The sequence below is a fragment of the Syngnathus scovelli genome, chromosome 14 (genome assembly GCF_024217435.2).
Source record: "Syngnathus scovelli strain Florida chromosome 14, RoL_Ssco_1.2, whole genome shotgun sequence".
Classification (NCBI taxonomy): Eukaryota; Metazoa; Chordata; class Actinopteri; order Syngnathiformes; family Syngnathidae; genus Syngnathus; species Syngnathus scovelli.
The window spans coordinates 12133281-12150373 of NC_090860.1; the positions used below are offsets into that span (position 1 = coordinate 12133281).

General features: G+C 47.1%; 1 protein-coding gene and 1 long non-coding RNA gene across 4 annotated transcripts in view; both read right to left on the minus strand.

The window, feature by feature from the left end:
* Positions 1 to 249: 249 nt before the first annotated feature.
* ddhd1a (DDHD domain containing 1a) lies at positions 250 to 7319 on the minus strand. 2 transcript variants are annotated; one of them, XM_049740446.1, is made up of 14 exons: positions 6330 to 7319; positions 5638 to 5817; positions 5119 to 5220; positions 3860 to 3988; positions 3646 to 3793; positions 3269 to 3378; positions 3074 to 3180; positions 2737 to 2999; positions 2542 to 2617; positions 2317 to 2466; positions 2161 to 2225; positions 1836 to 2008; positions 1560 to 1763; positions 250 to 1482 (listed from the first exon to the last, which is right to left on the minus strand). In XM_049740446.1, exons 1-14 carry the CDS (start codon positions 7018 to 7020, stop codon positions 1295 to 1297), a joined length of 2586 nt encoding a protein of 861 aa, XP_049596403.1. In that variant the 5' UTR covers positions 7021 to 7319; the 3' UTR covers positions 250 to 1294. The 2 variants fall into 2 exon arrangements, with proteins under 2 accessions (XP_049596403.1, XP_049596404.1); XM_049740447.1 differs by lacking the exon at positions 5119 to 5220.
* Positions 7320 to 9946: 2627 nt separating this feature from the next.
* Positions 9947 to 17093, minus strand: part of LOC125980815 (uncharacterized) — a 28292-nt gene continuing 21145 nt past the window's right edge. The window contains exon 3 of one of the 2 annotated variants that reach the window (XR_007485769.2): positions 9947 to 10491. This is a non-coding gene — a long non-coding RNA (uncharacterized lncRNA). Of the gene's footprint in view, positions 10677 to 17093 lie in introns of both variants that reach the window. The other variant, XR_007485770.2, reaches the window with a different exon arrangement.

A 17093-nucleotide genomic window follows, 5' to 3' on the forward strand; every position in this document is an offset into this window, starting at 1 on the left:
GAACAGCGCTTTGTTGTTAGCAAAAGAGTTCAGGGCTTGGAAAGAATCTCATACTTCCCAGTGGTCCACAAACGCATCCTTTGTTCTCAAATAGTCAGACTTCCTACGCGTCCAAAGACAATAGCAAGCATTTTGTAACTTTATGAAGTTGAACTTCTGCAGCCAATTTCAGTTTCCTTAGCTAACAATGAGCATGAATCTGGTGACAAACTGAATAAACTTTGATTTGAATAATTGACGGAACCAAAATAAGTTGTATTCCAAAAATAAGGAATGCCCTTTAATGACAGAATAAATAGTTACAGTGCTTTGGATGGAGGTTAGGATCCATTTACAGGCATTTGTTGCTGTTATTGCACAGGGCGGGGGTCACAAATCAAACTTCAAATGCGCACCCGCTTTTCCAGCCCATCTAATAGCATCTATTGCTTGATAATCAATATAATAGGGAGTAATTTCTTTCATGTGTCTTTGTTCATAAAAAATATACTATCATTGTTAAAATCCAGTGGTGTGCTTCGATTTAACTTCCAGGAAGGCAGCGTGGCTTTCAGTCAACAGAAAACATGTGATTGATCTAGGACACTAATAAACAACAGTGTGTCAGCCCTTGTTTGTGAAGAAGCAGCACAGAACCGATTCACTCCTTTTAAGATGGACTAAGAGATTTCGGAAATTCAGTCCTGAAGCCAGTGTCACTTGGCGATATGAAATTTTGTACTACGAGTCGACTCAAAAAGGTCACAAGAAGCCATATGCCCGAAAAGACAGAAAGTCGATTATTTTGGGGCGACGCAAACATTTCATGCTCAATTCTCAAAAGTCACTTTCAAGGACAAATATGTGCGTTGAACATGCTGGCGAGATTAGACGTCTCTCCCAAAAACACAAAATGGTAATAACGTCTACTCTAACGTCCCGTCGATGACCCAGTCAGCCGTTACTGGCAGTAATCTAATTGCAAATGGTGATTAAAAATAATATAATGCCCCAATTTTGCATTTCATCTTTTCAAATCCTGCATGGTTTCAAAAAGCGAACCAACGTATTCCAACAGGCAGGTGTGTCGCCAAGGCTTCAGACTGGCTGTATGTACAGAAGCAGTGATGCTATGCTAATTAGCTACAGTAGTTCCAAGGTCTACACTAAACGTACTAACGGTGGCCCCTCTAAAGTTTTCCTCCACTTTGGAGGTTTGACTGTACTGGAATGAAACTAATTGAAGTCAGCTTATTGGTTCACAGAACTAGATCGTAAGAAAAATATCCGTGTGCGTAAAAGTCAGAATTGATATTCAGTCAGGTTCGGGGATGTCTCCTCCTGGGTCGGCGGGGGTCTTCCTCTGCTGGTATATGAAAGTGAGCAAGAAGAGGGCGATGTCGTGCGAGCACCAGTAGCCCGTGTGGGACGTGACGGCTGACCAGTAGCGACTTTCCACCAGGCCCTCGCGTAGCTCAAAGTCGATGCGGCGCTCCAGCTCCACTGAGGACGCACAGAAACACACACAGTGGGTGCGATGTCTTTTTGAGCTTTCATTTCGGACCATAGAATAAACTCACATGACACGTCTGCAGTGGGCGAGGTGAGCGGGGCCATGGTGGAGAGCCCGTACGCCGACTGGCTCTCGGTACGCTTATGCTGCTGCTCGTTGTCTTCAGCACTGGAGCCGCCCTCCAGTGCCGCGGAGACCGAGGGTTGGCTGTTGGAGCGAGAGAAGCGGGAGAAGAGGATGCCGCCGATGCCCTTCCCGATACTCGCCGCTCCTACAGGAAAGTCAGCCTTAGTGCTTGACATGCAGGAAAGCAGTGGGTGCTAAGGTTGAGAGAAGATCTTACCCATGATGCTGGCCTTGCCTAAATTGGTGATGGACTCGCCGTAGTGTCTCCGGGGTAGGACGGGAGAAGTACTGGGACTGGGGATGCTCTCCGTGTCGGACGTGGGCTCCTTAGTCAAGTTGAGGAAAGTAGGTCGCAATTCGTCGTAAGGCGTCGGGTTGGTGGCGCTACACCTGCAAAATAATTCAGAAAAATATATTTATACAACTTGGTCTCATTTTTTCTTTTTTTAAATCACAAAAAACTAAATTTGAACAGGGGTGTGTAGACTTTTTATATCCACTGGACATGCATTTATGACACGTTATTGCCACAGAAGTCTTACCAGTGTATTTGCACTGGTGCAATATTGTTGTAGTGTTTAAGGATGAGCGGTTCCAATCTGTAGGCCTGATAAAAAGAGCAGAACATTGGAGATAATAACACACCAGAAAAAAAGTTCTGGAACCAATTTTGTGTATTTCTTATAGCAGCAACTGACCACGGGGTCCGTCGGGTGAAAGACGTTGAAGAGGCGGCTGCAGATGGACGTCGGAAGGATGTGGTCCTGGTGGCAACTGGTGCCAGGCCGAGTGCCCCTCAGTGCCAGGAAGACGGCCAGAGGAGAACCCATGCAGAAGAAGTTTTCCACCTTAAATATTAAGCATGAATAAGAACTTCATCAACCGTTTCCATTTTGGCTACATCCGAATTGACGTGTACAAACCTTAAATTTGAGAGCAGGAGGTGCTGACGGTTTGGAGGCTTCTAGTGTTAAAAGTTGATTCTCCAGCTCTCGTAATCTGTAATCGGTTAGAAGATCTCAATCTTTTGGTTTTTTTTAGCATATTTTTTCATAGTCACTTATATTCCAACAGTTCTGAATTTTTTAATATCTATTTTGAATTCATGCAAAGCAAACCTGTTCCTGGTGTAGCGTAGCTGCTCCAGCAGATGCCTCTCCTCGTACGAGGTCCAGTGCTTGTGCAGCTCCTCCTCCACGGCGTGGTGCTCCTGAATGCAGAAGCGCACGGGGTCCCAGCCCGTCATGATGTCGTACGTGATCACGCAACCCAGCGAGTGCGACACGATGGACACTTTGCCCCCCCCCTCCTCGAAATCGGGGTTGCGTGAACAAAACAGGCTGTAGAGTCGATTCAACTCCTGAGTCAGTCCTTTCGTGATCTGATCGGAAAAGAATCAAACAATCATCGCGTGGAAGGCGTTACAGTTTTCTGGAATTGGCCATCATGGCTCACCTCGTCACGGTAGAGAGGACTATTGTAGTACATGATGTCCATGGCGCTGCTGTTGAGAAGGTCTCGCAGGCCTCTCAACTTATCCGGCGTAATGGAGTCTACCGTATCTATACAAAGACGACGCACAATTCTTAAGCAACGTCGTGTCATCACGGACTCGGTATTGCTCGTTTCGTATTGTTTGGAAAGACAAACCTCCGTCTAGGGCCAGTTTGGAGCGCCACTCCACGGGAAGGAATTCCACATGCTCATCATTGTGCTCGGAAAAGTGCTTCTCCTCCATCTTCCTCACACCTTCACGCAACCTAAAGAGCAGCAGATGGGATGTAGATAGAAAGGAGTTTTACTTTTTGACGTTTCCTCTTTGCTGAGGAATCTGTTTGTTGACGGTAATCCCCATGGAGCCGCTAGTACGGCTTAAGGTGCGGCGCGGCTCGCCTTTACCCGCTGAGCTAAGCCTCAAGCGACGGGCGGACAGAAGCACACATGCCTCGGTTTAGCTAGAGCAGGGTTTTCGAAAGGTCAAGAGGTCATGTGAGCTTTACAGGAAATGCAAAAGCGCCAAAACTCACATTCCCGTGTTTTTGATGATGCGTCCCTGGTCCATCTTCTGCCCGATGCCGTGGACCACAAAGACAATGTGTGTGGTCCGCGGGGGTCTGTCCTCCGGAGAGGCCTCCTCCACGTAACCGCGATGTAGCCGGGTTCCACTGCTGGACGCTGAGGGAGAACACGGTCGGGTTGAGCGTGCCGTTTCACACCATAGATTGTGTGACCGTCTCAAACCTTTTGAGAAGCCCAGTTTCTGCGTGACGGTGCGAGCGATTTTCGATGTGGTGGCGTCACTGTAGAGGTAGACCTCGTCCACGCTGTGCCAGTCCACGTGGGTCCGACTCAGCTTCAAGCTGTGGATGGCTGCATGAAGGCATGGTACAAAATCTTGCTTTGCACTTGGAAGTAAATTAGAAGCAAGTAAGTCATTGATGCTTTTTTTTTTTTTTTTTTTTGTCGTGCTTTGTCTAGTATTTATGTGCTTGCACAAGAGGAAGTGAGAACCACACAAAAGGGAGAGAAAAAAACTGCCCCACTGTCCCTTTGGATGTTCTGAACTGCAGCAGAAGGATCATGGAGATGAGATTGATGGGAGACTTTGGCAGCGGTCCAGAGCTTCTGCCCTTCTACAGCATTAAACCATTTGGAGAATGAAAGTCTGAAGAACAGGCTGAAGGACTTTGGCGGCACTGGCAATTTCACACAAAGCAAAGCAGAACCAGAATCCAGATGCTTTGGATCTGTTACGTAACAAATGATGGGCATAATGATGGACAATTTGGATGATGAATTATTTCCGACACGATTAATACTACAATACAGAGAACACCACCAGCAGTTCAGAACATTCAAAGAGCGCCACCTGGTTTGGATTATTTCTCAAACTTTGTCTGTTTGATGAGGAATCTTTGACTGAAAACAGAAACTGAGGCTTTCTGTGATACAAGATGCAAGACTTGAGGGGAAATGAATGCATCACTGCAAAAGGAACTCACAAGGCCTTAAAATGGAGATTACATTCAGCTTCCTCAGTCGGATGCTGATTTGACATGCAAATGATGACATAATCGGCCAAGAGTTTGTTTTGGAGGCTTGTGCGCTTCCTGTTTTACAGTGCGAGATTTTTTTTGCATTGTGAAAGGAAGGCTGGAAGGAAAAGCGCCCACGGGATTGGAAACAAAACCATGAGCCGGAAGCTAAGGCTATCTTGTCTTAGCATGCGGAAGAAGGTTCGGAGCGATTCACATGTTCGTGGCTTACCAAACATGTCATTGCTTCGTACATTCAGATTTCTACTATAGCTAAGCGTCTGCTCCACAGGTCACTCGAGGTCACGGCACACAAGGGGGAAGTTCTAGCAACTAGTCCCGGTTTCAGCTAAACTATTGAAAATAAAGGAGAGTCTAGTCTCTAGAGAGGATAGAAGCTAGCGGGTTAGGGTAAAGAGACTTAAAAGAACCACTGGTCTTTTTATTTTTTTAATGTTACAGTACCTTGGCAGCGTTTGCGCTTGTGACATGTTGTTCTAGGGCTGGTCTGATAGCCGCTCCATTTGAACAGAAAGGGCAGGTAGAAAGGGGGCAGGTGGGAGAGGACTAACAACCAAGAGAGAGTGAGTGCCGTGCCGGCCATTGACAAGATATTTGCGTTGGACATTTTAAAAAGGCCTAATTAAGGCATTTTCGTTAAGTCAAGTCAGCAGTTTTGGAATATTAGACGCGATGACATGATTGATTCCGGTGCAGGTTTTCAAGCGCATTTGTGTAAACGTCAGCGGCGTTTTCCTCGGCCTCGGCTGTCGAGGAGACGGAACGAGAGACCTGCTGAGTGCACAGGAAATGAGCTTGGGGGTGGGGGGGTCCATTTGGCTTTAAAAGCCAATAAATACTCCGTGGCGTATTAGAAGCTACCCAAAATGGAGGCAAAATTTATTTAACCGAATCACCATTATGCCGCAATTTTCCTATTTGCCATCACGGATAAGCTAAAGTACATATCCAGTGACGACTCACCGTCTTTGCTGTCGACGGTCCGGACGACCACGTCGCTGGCGTCGAAGGTGTCCTGCGTCTGCTGCCCGCGAAAGTGACTGAGGTGCTCGCATTCGATAAGATCGCCCTCGTCTTCCTCTAGGGGCAGCCACGTGCCGTCGATGAACCACTGGCCTCGCAAAACAGGAATGTGGTCTTGCTCTGCGAAAGAACCCGAAATTATCAGATGCTGGACAACTAGCAACAACCGTGCCATTCTACTAAATTATAAAAATAGGTTACGTCACTACTTTTCTGGTTTGGCTTGTAATTCAACCCAGACAAATCCAGCAGGGCCATGTCTCAGTGGCTTATGGAGTTGGGTCAGATGTGATTACAGAGTCTCGCACATTAATCAGTCTGCTGCTGCAATTAATTACAAGAATGTGGCTCAAATAATATTTAAACGAGCTGTCGGCGTCTTTACGAGGTGACGAATGAAACGGATGTAGACCCACAAACATGATAAGAGTGTCAAGTCATAGATAGATAGGTGGGCTGCAGACAGGGAAACATCATAACAATGACAAATATGTGCAGGGTGTGTTTGTTTGTTGTGAACAGGTGAGATTACGCAACGTTGTGTGTTTGTGTAATACTTCATCAGTTCATCTATGGAACATAGATATTAATCCCTTCCCAAAAACCGTTCACAGTATCTCGGGGATACTTACGCTTCCAATAAACAGGATAGCATCCTCTCTCCCTGACGTCTACTTCATAGAGTCCGCCCCGAACACAGACGGGTTCCACGTGGACATCAGTGTCCCTCTCATCCGTGCTCACGGACGGCGTAGATGTGTCCAAGGACCCCTGGTCTCCGAGGACGTCCATGGTCCGCGTTTCCGTCGATATTTCGATGTCCACCTCCTGGACGTCCACTGGGAGACTTCCAGCACCGGGATGGAGCTCGATGTATTTCCGATACATGAGCTCGATGTTAAGCGAATCATGTCCCACGAAGGGTTTCCACGTCTTCTTGTCTTCCTTGTAGAACCAGCGCACCTCCTCGGGACCTAACTCAGCCACCACTTCGCTGAAGTGGTGCCTGGAAATGTTGGATCGCGACCGCTTCCGTCTCTCGAATAGCGGGCCCTCGCCGTTAACGTCGCCTAAGTAGAATGAGGTGGCAGGTGTGCAGTCGAGATCTTCTCGCAGCGGGAGCCCGTCCCGGTCGTCCGGCGCCCCTAGTCCGGGCTGGACGGATGACGTCTCGGTTTCGTTCATGGGGCTCATGTCTTGACAGCACTCGCACGCATTACTACCAACCGAGTGCCACGTTTGATGGTTGTTGTTATTAACCGCCGTTACTCCCTCCAGATGACATAATTTCTCTTTCAAAGACGTTAAGTCATTATTGTTCATAACTATTTGCGTTCACTTAGCATCACTCTAGCTAGGTAGCTAACGGGCTAGCCGCGGCTAACGAAGCCGGTAGAAGCCCGAGGCTATCTTATTAGCGAGTCTACGGTTCTCTCTCTCTTCAAACCTTTTCTTTTAACTGGTATCCGCGAGGTGCTTTCATCCAGCCTGGCGAGCAGTTTGTTACTTTCAAACGTCCTCGTGGAGTTTCTTCCGCAACATTCAAACGCAGTATAGGTGGACGTTGTAGTCCATTGTCAGTGGAGCCAGCCCAGTGGTGCGCGTTCTAACCTTGACAGCTGACGCATTGACGCGAGAGCGCGCACGTCGAAATCACGCGAACGTACGATATCGTGTTCTGTCCACGAGATGGCGACAAAACCCAACAAATCGCGACAAAGCCATTTTCAGAACTGCAGTAGCACGCTTTTCCGCTAGATGTCGACAAAGACCGTTTGTAATAATGCTCATCAGCTTTTGATACAAAACACGAGCAAGTTGTAAAACCATGTTTTGTTTTTTGGGAAAAACTCCTAAAAACAGATCGACTATCACAAACGACTTCAAATGTTGGATCAGGAGATCACACTTTAATAGTGATAATAAATTAACATATCTCCCAACTTTGAGTATTTTTCACATTTAAATGTTAATGATCCTGTTGATGAAAATGTTTTGAAAAAGGTTTAGTTGAGAAATTGTGACTAACATTTTTGTATTCATTGAAAAAAAAAAGGACATTTGTGGGATCTTGTGTGTGAGCTAGCATTTTTATTATCATTATTATTAACAGTTGCACAGACGTTCTGAATGAGCTTCCTATTTTGACGTTGGAATGGTTTTGAATGAAGAGATTGGAAGGTTGTTGTAAAACATTAGTGGTTAGTCATGTTTTGCAAGCACCTGCATGAGTGGATGAGCAACAAAGTGCCCATTTTCCTTCCAGTAAGTGAGCCAATAGATATTTATAACCAGCTGCTCACCTCTCTCCCCCTCCTCTGCTGTCCTTATAGAGCTCTCCCGTTAAAGAGCACCCTTGTCACTTGTTGCCTTTGTTCTTAGACAAAGACAACTTGCCCTTCATCTGCCCGTAATTGGGCCCTGGGTCTCTTGGAATGCGCTTGATGTCTCCGCTCCAATAGACAGCAGTTGAAAATGCAACCAAGCGTCTCGACATATATCCTTCGGTTTTCTTCATTGTGTTTGGAAAGTTAAAAAAAAAATAAAAGGCTCAAGACAAAAAGTTGACAAGTTGACCCAGTTTGGTGACCTAGCAGCTTGACCTCCTCGTGATGAGATACCTGGTGCAGCCTCATAATGGAATGACAGTTCGAAATGATGAAAATAAGCACATATATTAATATTAGCTTGTCCTGTTCCGCTGGTATTATCATCCACAGTCTCCACTTTGATGCAGTGCCCCGTTTTCTCGCTTTCCTAAATCCGCTTTTGGATGGAAATTTGTAGAGCACGTTTGAAGGCCAAATGTGTCAATCGTAGTTAAGCCGGGCGACGCTGACCAAGCGCACATGGCTAACTCTCCTTTTGCCACATTGTTAGCGAAGGGGAAGCAATTTGGCCTGTTTAAATTCCACTCGCAAATTACTGTATTTTCAAACGAGAGTTGGCAGCCTACCAAAAAGCAACAGCAACATAAAAGGCCGCTTTTTTTTTCAAATTTTTCACAACTAAATCTTTACCTCTGGCAAGCATTAGGGGCGTGTCGTGTTCGAGGCGTGCGGGAAATCTCGACAGATTAGCGAGGAAATTTGTAACAATCAAATGCAATGTTGGAGGACTTGCGCAACCACAAACGAGATTCTGTGTGGGTGTTTTGTCCTGGCTCAAAACCAAAGTGCCGTTACACTCCACAGTCCTCACTTTTCTGCACCGTTTCATTTTTTTCCTTGGCAGAAATTAGAAAAAAAAAAAATCCCACACACGCTAACCTAAACTGTGGACACTCCACCATCTCCACTTTGCTGCAGTGCCCCATATTCAAGATGCCCTCAATCTCCTCTTGGATAACATTTGTACCCAAATCATATAAACACACACGCAACCATCTTATCTTTGGACACGGCAGAATTATACTCCATCATCTCCACCTTCCTGCAGCGCCCCCAGTCTCCTCGAGGACAAACATGTTCTACTCTGGCAACCTTTAGTGGCGTAAAATCTCAGCAGATTAGCTGGGAAATCTAAGAATCAAGCGGGAAATCTAAGAATCAAGCGAAAGGATTTTCACAACGGCAAACATGATTTTGCACGTGTGTGTGTGTTTGTGTGTGTTCAAGCAACCTTGTCCAAGCCCTTTAGTGTTGGTCATGACTCATTTACTCCTGAATCCTTCACCTTTCACCCCTCCTTTGCTGCACTCTCCATGATGTAATGTGTGTTTTTCACCCCCCCATTCGCTTCCACTAATATCAAGGTGGGGAGGTAATGGATGAAGCTTGCCCCCCCTGCCCCTCCCCTTCCTGAATGTCTGGTTCCCAGGTGCCAGCCGCTTGTCGGTCCCGCTTCACCCCATAGTAACGACCTCCTCCGGGGCGAGCAGACCCATTGTCATGCAATGTCTGATATCCACCGGAGCCCCAGGTCTGCCTGCCTGCCGACTGGTCACGCACCTTCCTGATGTGAGGCGCTATCTTAACTAAATTGAATAATGGACTCTATTGTCTTAAGTGCATCTCTTACTTTGCAGAACTGTTCTTTTTTTTTGCAGTTATTTAAATGAGGCTCTAAAAAGGAGTGTTGACACTAAGTAGAAGCAAAAGTGAGAGTCTCCCTGCTGTCTTCACTGCTTTTTGTTTACTTGGGCATGTTAGTTTGCCTCGACCCCCCCACCCCCTACCCCCCCATACACACACAGACAAACAGAGGGATGAAGAGAGGGGCAGTGTGACACACACCTCATTAATCTACGTGGCACTTAGCACTCGGCGGCTGTCCGCTTCAGAGCTTTGTTTATTTTCAGGGCGAAAGTGAGTGATGCTCATTAAAAGGCACAATGTGGAAGTTAATATTTACTAAAAAAAAAAAAAAAAAAAAGGGATGGAATTGCTCAACATGTTCAGTCCTGTCTGACTGTTGTGGGGGATCTTGATGGATCAATACTGATTTAATATTCGATTTTTGAATCTTGTCATACTGTTTTGCTCCAAATTAAAACTACACAGGCGCTCTTTACTCCTCCTGCATCATTTCCAAGGAGAGCACTCCGCCCTGAGGACCTCTACACGAAGACCTACATGTGTTCTCGCCCATCTCGGATGATGTTTCACACTGTCAGGCTTGACTTATCTGAGCGAGGTTCCCTGGGAATACAGACACAGTGTTGGAATGTTTGTACAGAATGGCCCAGAGGGGAACGAAGGGGGGACTCCTACGGACGGGCATACTTCACACCAGAGAGGCGGGTTGATGTATTGTTGGAGGCCCACATGTTCCTCAAGTTTGCCACATGTAAATCTGCGAGAGAAAAAAAACTAATTGGTGAAGATTCATACTCACGTAGTCACGTCGTAAGATGTGGTGGAATCGCTCGGGAGTGTGAACAACTTCATTTCTTTGATCGTGTCCTTTGTTGCTTCTTTTTTTTTTTTTTATAGGACAGCCACTGAAGGATGCCGCCGCAAATATCCGTCGCCATTATTCTAATGGATGTCAGATGTTAGCGTAAAAAAAATATATATATAAAGAGAACAACCAAGCCAAATGCAGAGATTTAGAATCATTAGCAGTGGTTAGCTTCTGTGTACGCTTGCTAACGTTTTATCCTGTACATATTTTTTTCCCAAACCGACGCTAACCGCTCACGCTAACCCAACAATGACCCTAACTAATAAGTCTACCATAGCCACAAACACCTAAACGGCAAATACAATTAGCATTAAGCTAGCGGACCGAAAGGCTAAGCTAGCATTTTCTCTTCTTCTCAGTGTTTACTTGGTCAATAAATTTCATCTGGGAGCCTTTTGATTAATTGTTTACGAAAGTGCGGCGTATTGTTGCGTGTGTTGAGTCTATTCCATTATCCAAATGGTGGCTAAAAGGGGCCTCATTATATCTTTGTCCCACCTCCAGCGACTGTTTCTGTTTGTTTGGAGCCTTCCTAAGCTAGGTTTGACCTAATGAGCCCATTATCTGCCAATGATCCACAAAGGCGCTTACCCTCACCTCTGCTTTTGGTTGGACCCCCCCCTTTCCCGTTCTTCTCAACCACTTTCCCTCTCTTTTTCTTTTGTATCTCATAGACATCCTCTCATTTCCGCTGTCTGCCTCCATGTGCGTTTTATGTCGACGTTGGGAACTACTTGGGTCTGCTTTTAACAGCCCAACACCTGTGCACGCTGTTGCCGCTCTTCATCATCACATGACAGGATGCCTTAGCGGTCTTCAGGGGACGACTGAGGGAGATTTGTGAAGACACCTTCAGAAGCTCCACAAAACATGCAACGTGGGAATTAAAAGAATGTGTTTGAGCTGCGTTCGGTGAAGTTCATCTTGGGTTTTACCATCCAAACATTTTGTACGGAAAAGTCTGCCTTGATATTATATTTTTGAACACGTTTCTCAAGGTCATAAGACCAAACTCAGAAACCAGGTGAGCTGTGATTGGTCGTTGCGTGAACCCTGAACAACTGTGATGTCATAGTACATATAATCATGAAGAATATTTTTGACTTGACGTCTCCTTTAAATGGTGACATGTGTCATGTTTAACATGAGTTTGACTGTGATTGGGTCATTCTGAACACAGCCACATAAGAGGGTGTGCACACTTTTGCAATCAAAGCAGTTGTCAGCATGCCGGCCATGTTGACTGTTATTCCACCTTTTTTGGGGACCTTGTTGCTACAGGCACAGTTGGTTCTCTTTTTTTTTGGTATCATTTCCTACTAAATTATGGTGCGAGCACATTGTTTCGATCAAGAATCCAGCATGAAGAAAAAAAAAAACACCCGAGTGGATCAGAAGGTTTCTCATGCTGCTTTTCTAATGCCATCCATTTGTTGTCTGCTCACATCGCTCCAGCTTTAGCCCCATGCTAAATTCCTGCACATGGCTCACCCCACCCCCTTTTTTTTTTCTCCCCCTTTTGTATTTTTTTCCTGCGCACATTTTTGGCTTCCTGCTAGGCTCTCGCTATCATGCACCAGATCGCTTCAATTCTGTTCCCATCTGAAAATAGATGATTAGAGTCATCGCGGAAGACAAACGCAACTTTTCTGGATGCTCTAAATCTGTTTAGGCACATTTAATAGTGTCAATTATTGAGGGGCCAGACGTAGGACTCGGCCTTTTTCTGTAGTCCTAATAACATTGGCTGCAATGAGAAGCAGATGCTGACCTGCTTGGTCCCTTTGAAAAAAAAAAAAAAAAAAAAAAGACATTTGAGTAGCTCTGCTTTTAATTTATGAATCCCCTTGCCCCTCCCCATCCTTCACATCTGGAATTCTTTATAATTAAAACATAAAGCCCGACGTTGTACTTCCACCTGTCAAACGTTGAGAGGATGAACATAGTAATGGGCTGGCGGGAGTGGACGGCCAATAATGGAGTGCAAAGAGGGATTGTTTGTCTTTGTGGCACCGCATAGTTCCAGGATGGACGTCACGTTGGCGTCAGTTTACGGGGATGTAAAAAGTCGTAGAATGAAGTTCTCTAAAAAAAATTCCGATTCCATCACGCTGAACTGAGCCGTGCTGTACTTAATAGTCAGGTCAACAATTCCTGGGTTCTTCCATTCGATTCCATTCTCAATCTAACTGGATCAAATATTGATACAGGAGGTCCTGAAAGTGTTTTGGCCGATTTGCGAACAGTGTGTGCCAAGGATGAGACGGAATCCACTCCCTTCAAAGCATCGGCGTCATGTCAGTCGAGAAGAAAAAGCGGAGCGGCTACTCTCAGGGGTGTGATTGAAAGGGTGAGAAGTTAATTTGGCAGCTTTTCCTCCTCGCTTTGCTAATGTTTCCTCTTAGGGCTAAACACCCCCCGCCCCCACCCCCCATCCGTTCGGGCCGCCGCTCCTCTCCAAAGTCCATAACGACCCACTTCCACCCACCGCTCACTCCCCCTCCATCCAGTTGCACCCTACCTGCTTCATCAAACAACCACTCCAATCCCCCCCCCCCCCTCCCCTTACATCCTTGTGAAAATCCACCCTCCATCGCCGCATTGCACGCTGACCCGAGACGAAACCTTTTCTCCCCAGGAAACATCCTGCTCCGAAACACTTCGGCTCAAGTGTGTTTTCTCCCGGGACCCTGGGAGGAGCAGGGGGGGGCGGCAGGAGGTGTGTGTGTGTCCGAGGTGATGGCGACGCGGTACTTGAGCTAAATGGAGACCATGTTGGTGTATCTTCATGGCCTGTCAATCAGGAGTCCGCTGATGTGTATGGGGTCTCTGCTACAGCTCAGCGGAGGATGAAGGGTCAGGAGGGGGCGGTGGCAACGCTGGGTAATGGGGGGGCCAGGGGCATGTGTTGTGTGTTACGCAGTTAGGGGGGGCCACATGGTGTCCTTGTTCTCTTCACTCAGCACATGAAGGATGACTGGAGAGTGTGATGGTGTGTGAGGCGCGCTGCCGGTTGTAGCAGCGGATTAAGGGGAAAGGGGGGGCGGGGTTGAAACGCATCTAAAAGCCAATTTGATAGACTTTTCTACAAGAGGGCATGGGGGGACCCTCTTCCAAAAGCTTACGTCCCATAATTACTCCACGGGGAGAAATAAAATTTTCTGAATCAGAATCATACCATGCCTATTTTAAGTCCACTTGAGATGTCTACACACTTGACGAATTCTTTTTTTCGCTTTTGCATTTTCAAAAGTCAACACCCAAAGTACTTTGACCTCCATTACGGGGGGTGAAAAAAAAACTCAAGAACTGAACCTTACTTTTTGGGGCTCAAGAGATGTTAGAAAACATTAAGCAGAGCACAAATGATTGACCAGAACCTGCAATACCTTGCAGACTGCATTACTTCAGCACCCCAAAACTGGCAGGTAGACGTACGCCACCCTAACATTAACCAAGGGACCCCTGAAGAATGAGGCAATTTAAGTATCTCAACAATTTTAAAGCACTTAAGAGCATTTACTCAGACATGGAAAATGACTTAGACGCTTTCTGCAGTCAACAGTCGAGCACCAGTAACGGGTCCCCTCCGGTACTGAGGTCGTCATAGTGGGTGGGGTGGTACCGTTGGGTTTTTGCTATGAGTGACATCACCTTACGAGCTGTAACTCATTTTCCAGCGGCGGGCGGACTAATCAAACATTTTGGCAACGTTCTGGCTCACGGCCAGCACCTTACACATAAGCGAATGACGTCAAGACGTACCTATGGTCCATACAAAACATGATCTCACACTTAAGGAACACACGCTCACAGGGACACATCCTGCACATTTGCGGTGGCCCCCGTGCCCATTGCGTGCCTCGCTAATTTTCTCAACGACATTCCCAGACAATGTCTTCGGACCATGATGTCATCTGATGTGACACGCTAGTCGACACGCGACGTGTGTTGAAATCTTTGTCTGATGCTAACGCTAACTTAGAATGTGTCATACTACAGCTGACAATGTGGAGGTATTTAGAACCAGAGTTAATTTATAAGGTGGGTACAAGCTAGCATTTTAGCTCATAGCAGACGCTAGCATTGACAGCATCAAAAGATCTGAGGATGATGCCATGTCGCGGTGTAAAAGCGTACAAATTTGTGGCAAAATCTCGCTTCGCTGTGTAAAAGAATCCGGCGGTCAATTTGTGCGAAACAGGCTTCGCTGACAGCGTGTTGACGCGGCTAACAGCGCACGCGGCTAACACAGCACAGAGACAGGCCAGCTCGGTTGGTGACAGTGTACAGCCACTCCCCTGCCTCATTTATCTGCCATGGCGGGAGGACAGAATGCAATTTCCTGCTGTGAGTGTGTGAAGGAAGGCGGGAGGGAGTAGAGGGGGTGCATGGTGCTTTTAAGGGGGTTGGGGGGGTGCAAAAAAGAACTTCAAAGAAAGCTATCAGGAACTTGAGCAGTGCCAGCGCTACGTGCCAACCCGCAGCCGCCCCGCTCACCCTGCGGTGCGCCCAGATGTGACACACACTGCTCGTCTGTGTGCGCGAGGATAAAAATACCTCGTCCATTTAGAGGCGCAAACACCTCCGGCTCGCTCGCGGTGACCATTAGCGCACTTGCGGCATGAGCCGGAGGTCACGGTTTATCAGCGCGCACACGCACGACGACTCGGGTGCTCTGGAGCCAACAGACTTAAATTCTATTGTGAGCATTTCCACCATTTTTGTTTTAAAATAAAGCCCCACTGTGTTTTTTATTGTTTTTATAGTTGCCATGGCGGTCGAGAGTAGACATTTCTCGTGAAGCACAGAGGGCAGCTGGTTAAACAAGTGCAACTAAATAAATGGGCCAACCTCAGTGTGCGCATGTTTGCATCGTGACCGCCGCGACTGGGCCTCCTCACGCAAACCCGACATTCTCAACACAGCTGCCGGGAAAAAAAAAAAAAAAACTCAAGCTGAATAGAATTTGCATCTATTGCCTTACATTCTTTCAAGCTCTTCCCTTCTTGGAGTTTCATTTGTTATGGCGACTCATCAAAATTCACCACCATGACGAAGGCCGACTAAAATGGCCACCGAATATTTTTGTCCTGCATCATCCGCTTTCACTCGAGTTTTTGACAGACTGGCCCAAGAACTTTGTCTTTCAGTACCAGCTCTTAGAGGGACAGTTAACCTGCTAGAGGGGTCAGACACCAGGGGTGGGATATCTTATCGCAGCCATCCTAAAATGCCTTGTCGGCAGCCATTCATTGTGCCCCCCCCCCCCCTCTACCCTCAAAATGACAGATAACAGCAGACCACAGCAGGGGTCCCCTTTCCCCGGCCCTTGCTGCACCGTCGTCTCCCTCTAAAGTCCGTCCCGGCCTGGTTTTATTGGTGAGGAGAGGGAAAACAGAAAGCCTCAGTGTGGGAAGCCACTTGTTATCCGAGAGTCTTGGGAATCGACGGCTAGGCAGAGGCTTCACTCAGCGCTCTAATGAAAGCGGGACAATTTGGTCCGCGATTCCTTTCCACAGTGCCAGTACCAGGTACTCCGTCATTTTCACCTGACCCCCCCCCCTCCTCCCCGACACCAGAATAGCTTTTTTGTTCCATCCATTTTCTTTAGCGCTTGAGCTCATCAAGGTCGTGATTGAGCTGGATACCACAGACTGACTTTGGGTCAAAGGTGATCAGGATCGGTCACCAGCCAATCATAAGACATATACCATGGTACAGTTTAGACGGATGTAAAAGTTCAAGATTTACAAGAAACATCCTTTTATTCGTGTGGTACAAAAGGCAGATTGGTGGTCGTTTTACAAGATCCCACACAGCAGCAAAATCCACTCTATTCAGCGACTCATTACAGACGATTCAAACAATTCACCTTCCCAGAACTCAACAATGGTGGCGATCTCCACTAAGTTCACCTTTGTCTGCCACATAGCTGAGGTTTACCATCCTCCAGGTAAGCGCTTCACTGCCAGAGTAGAGACTACGAAGGCCACAGGGTAAGACTCGGCCGCCGGCTATCCGGAAGGTGGGGGCCGTTGTCGCAGGGTAAGACTCGGCCACCGGGCATCCGAGATTGGACATACAGAGGGTTCATCTACCTTTGCGGCGTATACCTGACAGGTCGGGACGATGAGGAATCGGAACCCCGCCCATCCACTTTCACCTGCAGTGTCCCAGGTGAGGGGGAGTCGGGGGCTGGGGTGTTCCCATAGGGCACGAGGGTGGATTGTGTATAGCTCACCTCCGGAGAGAGGTTAAATGAAGCCAGGGCTGTCCGCCGGACAAAGGCCGCAGGTCAGCACATGGGCCTTTGATGGGTTCCTGGCCTCTTCAGACCACAGAAGCAGACTTTTTTGTTTCACCTTGCTCCTCTGTCCCGAGGGCTTGCCGCACCCCCTCCCCGTCCCACCCGACCCTCTTTTTCCTTTTTCCTCTCAATCTGCCCCCGACAATGGAGTCACTTACAAAGCTCTAAGCGCTCGTATGGC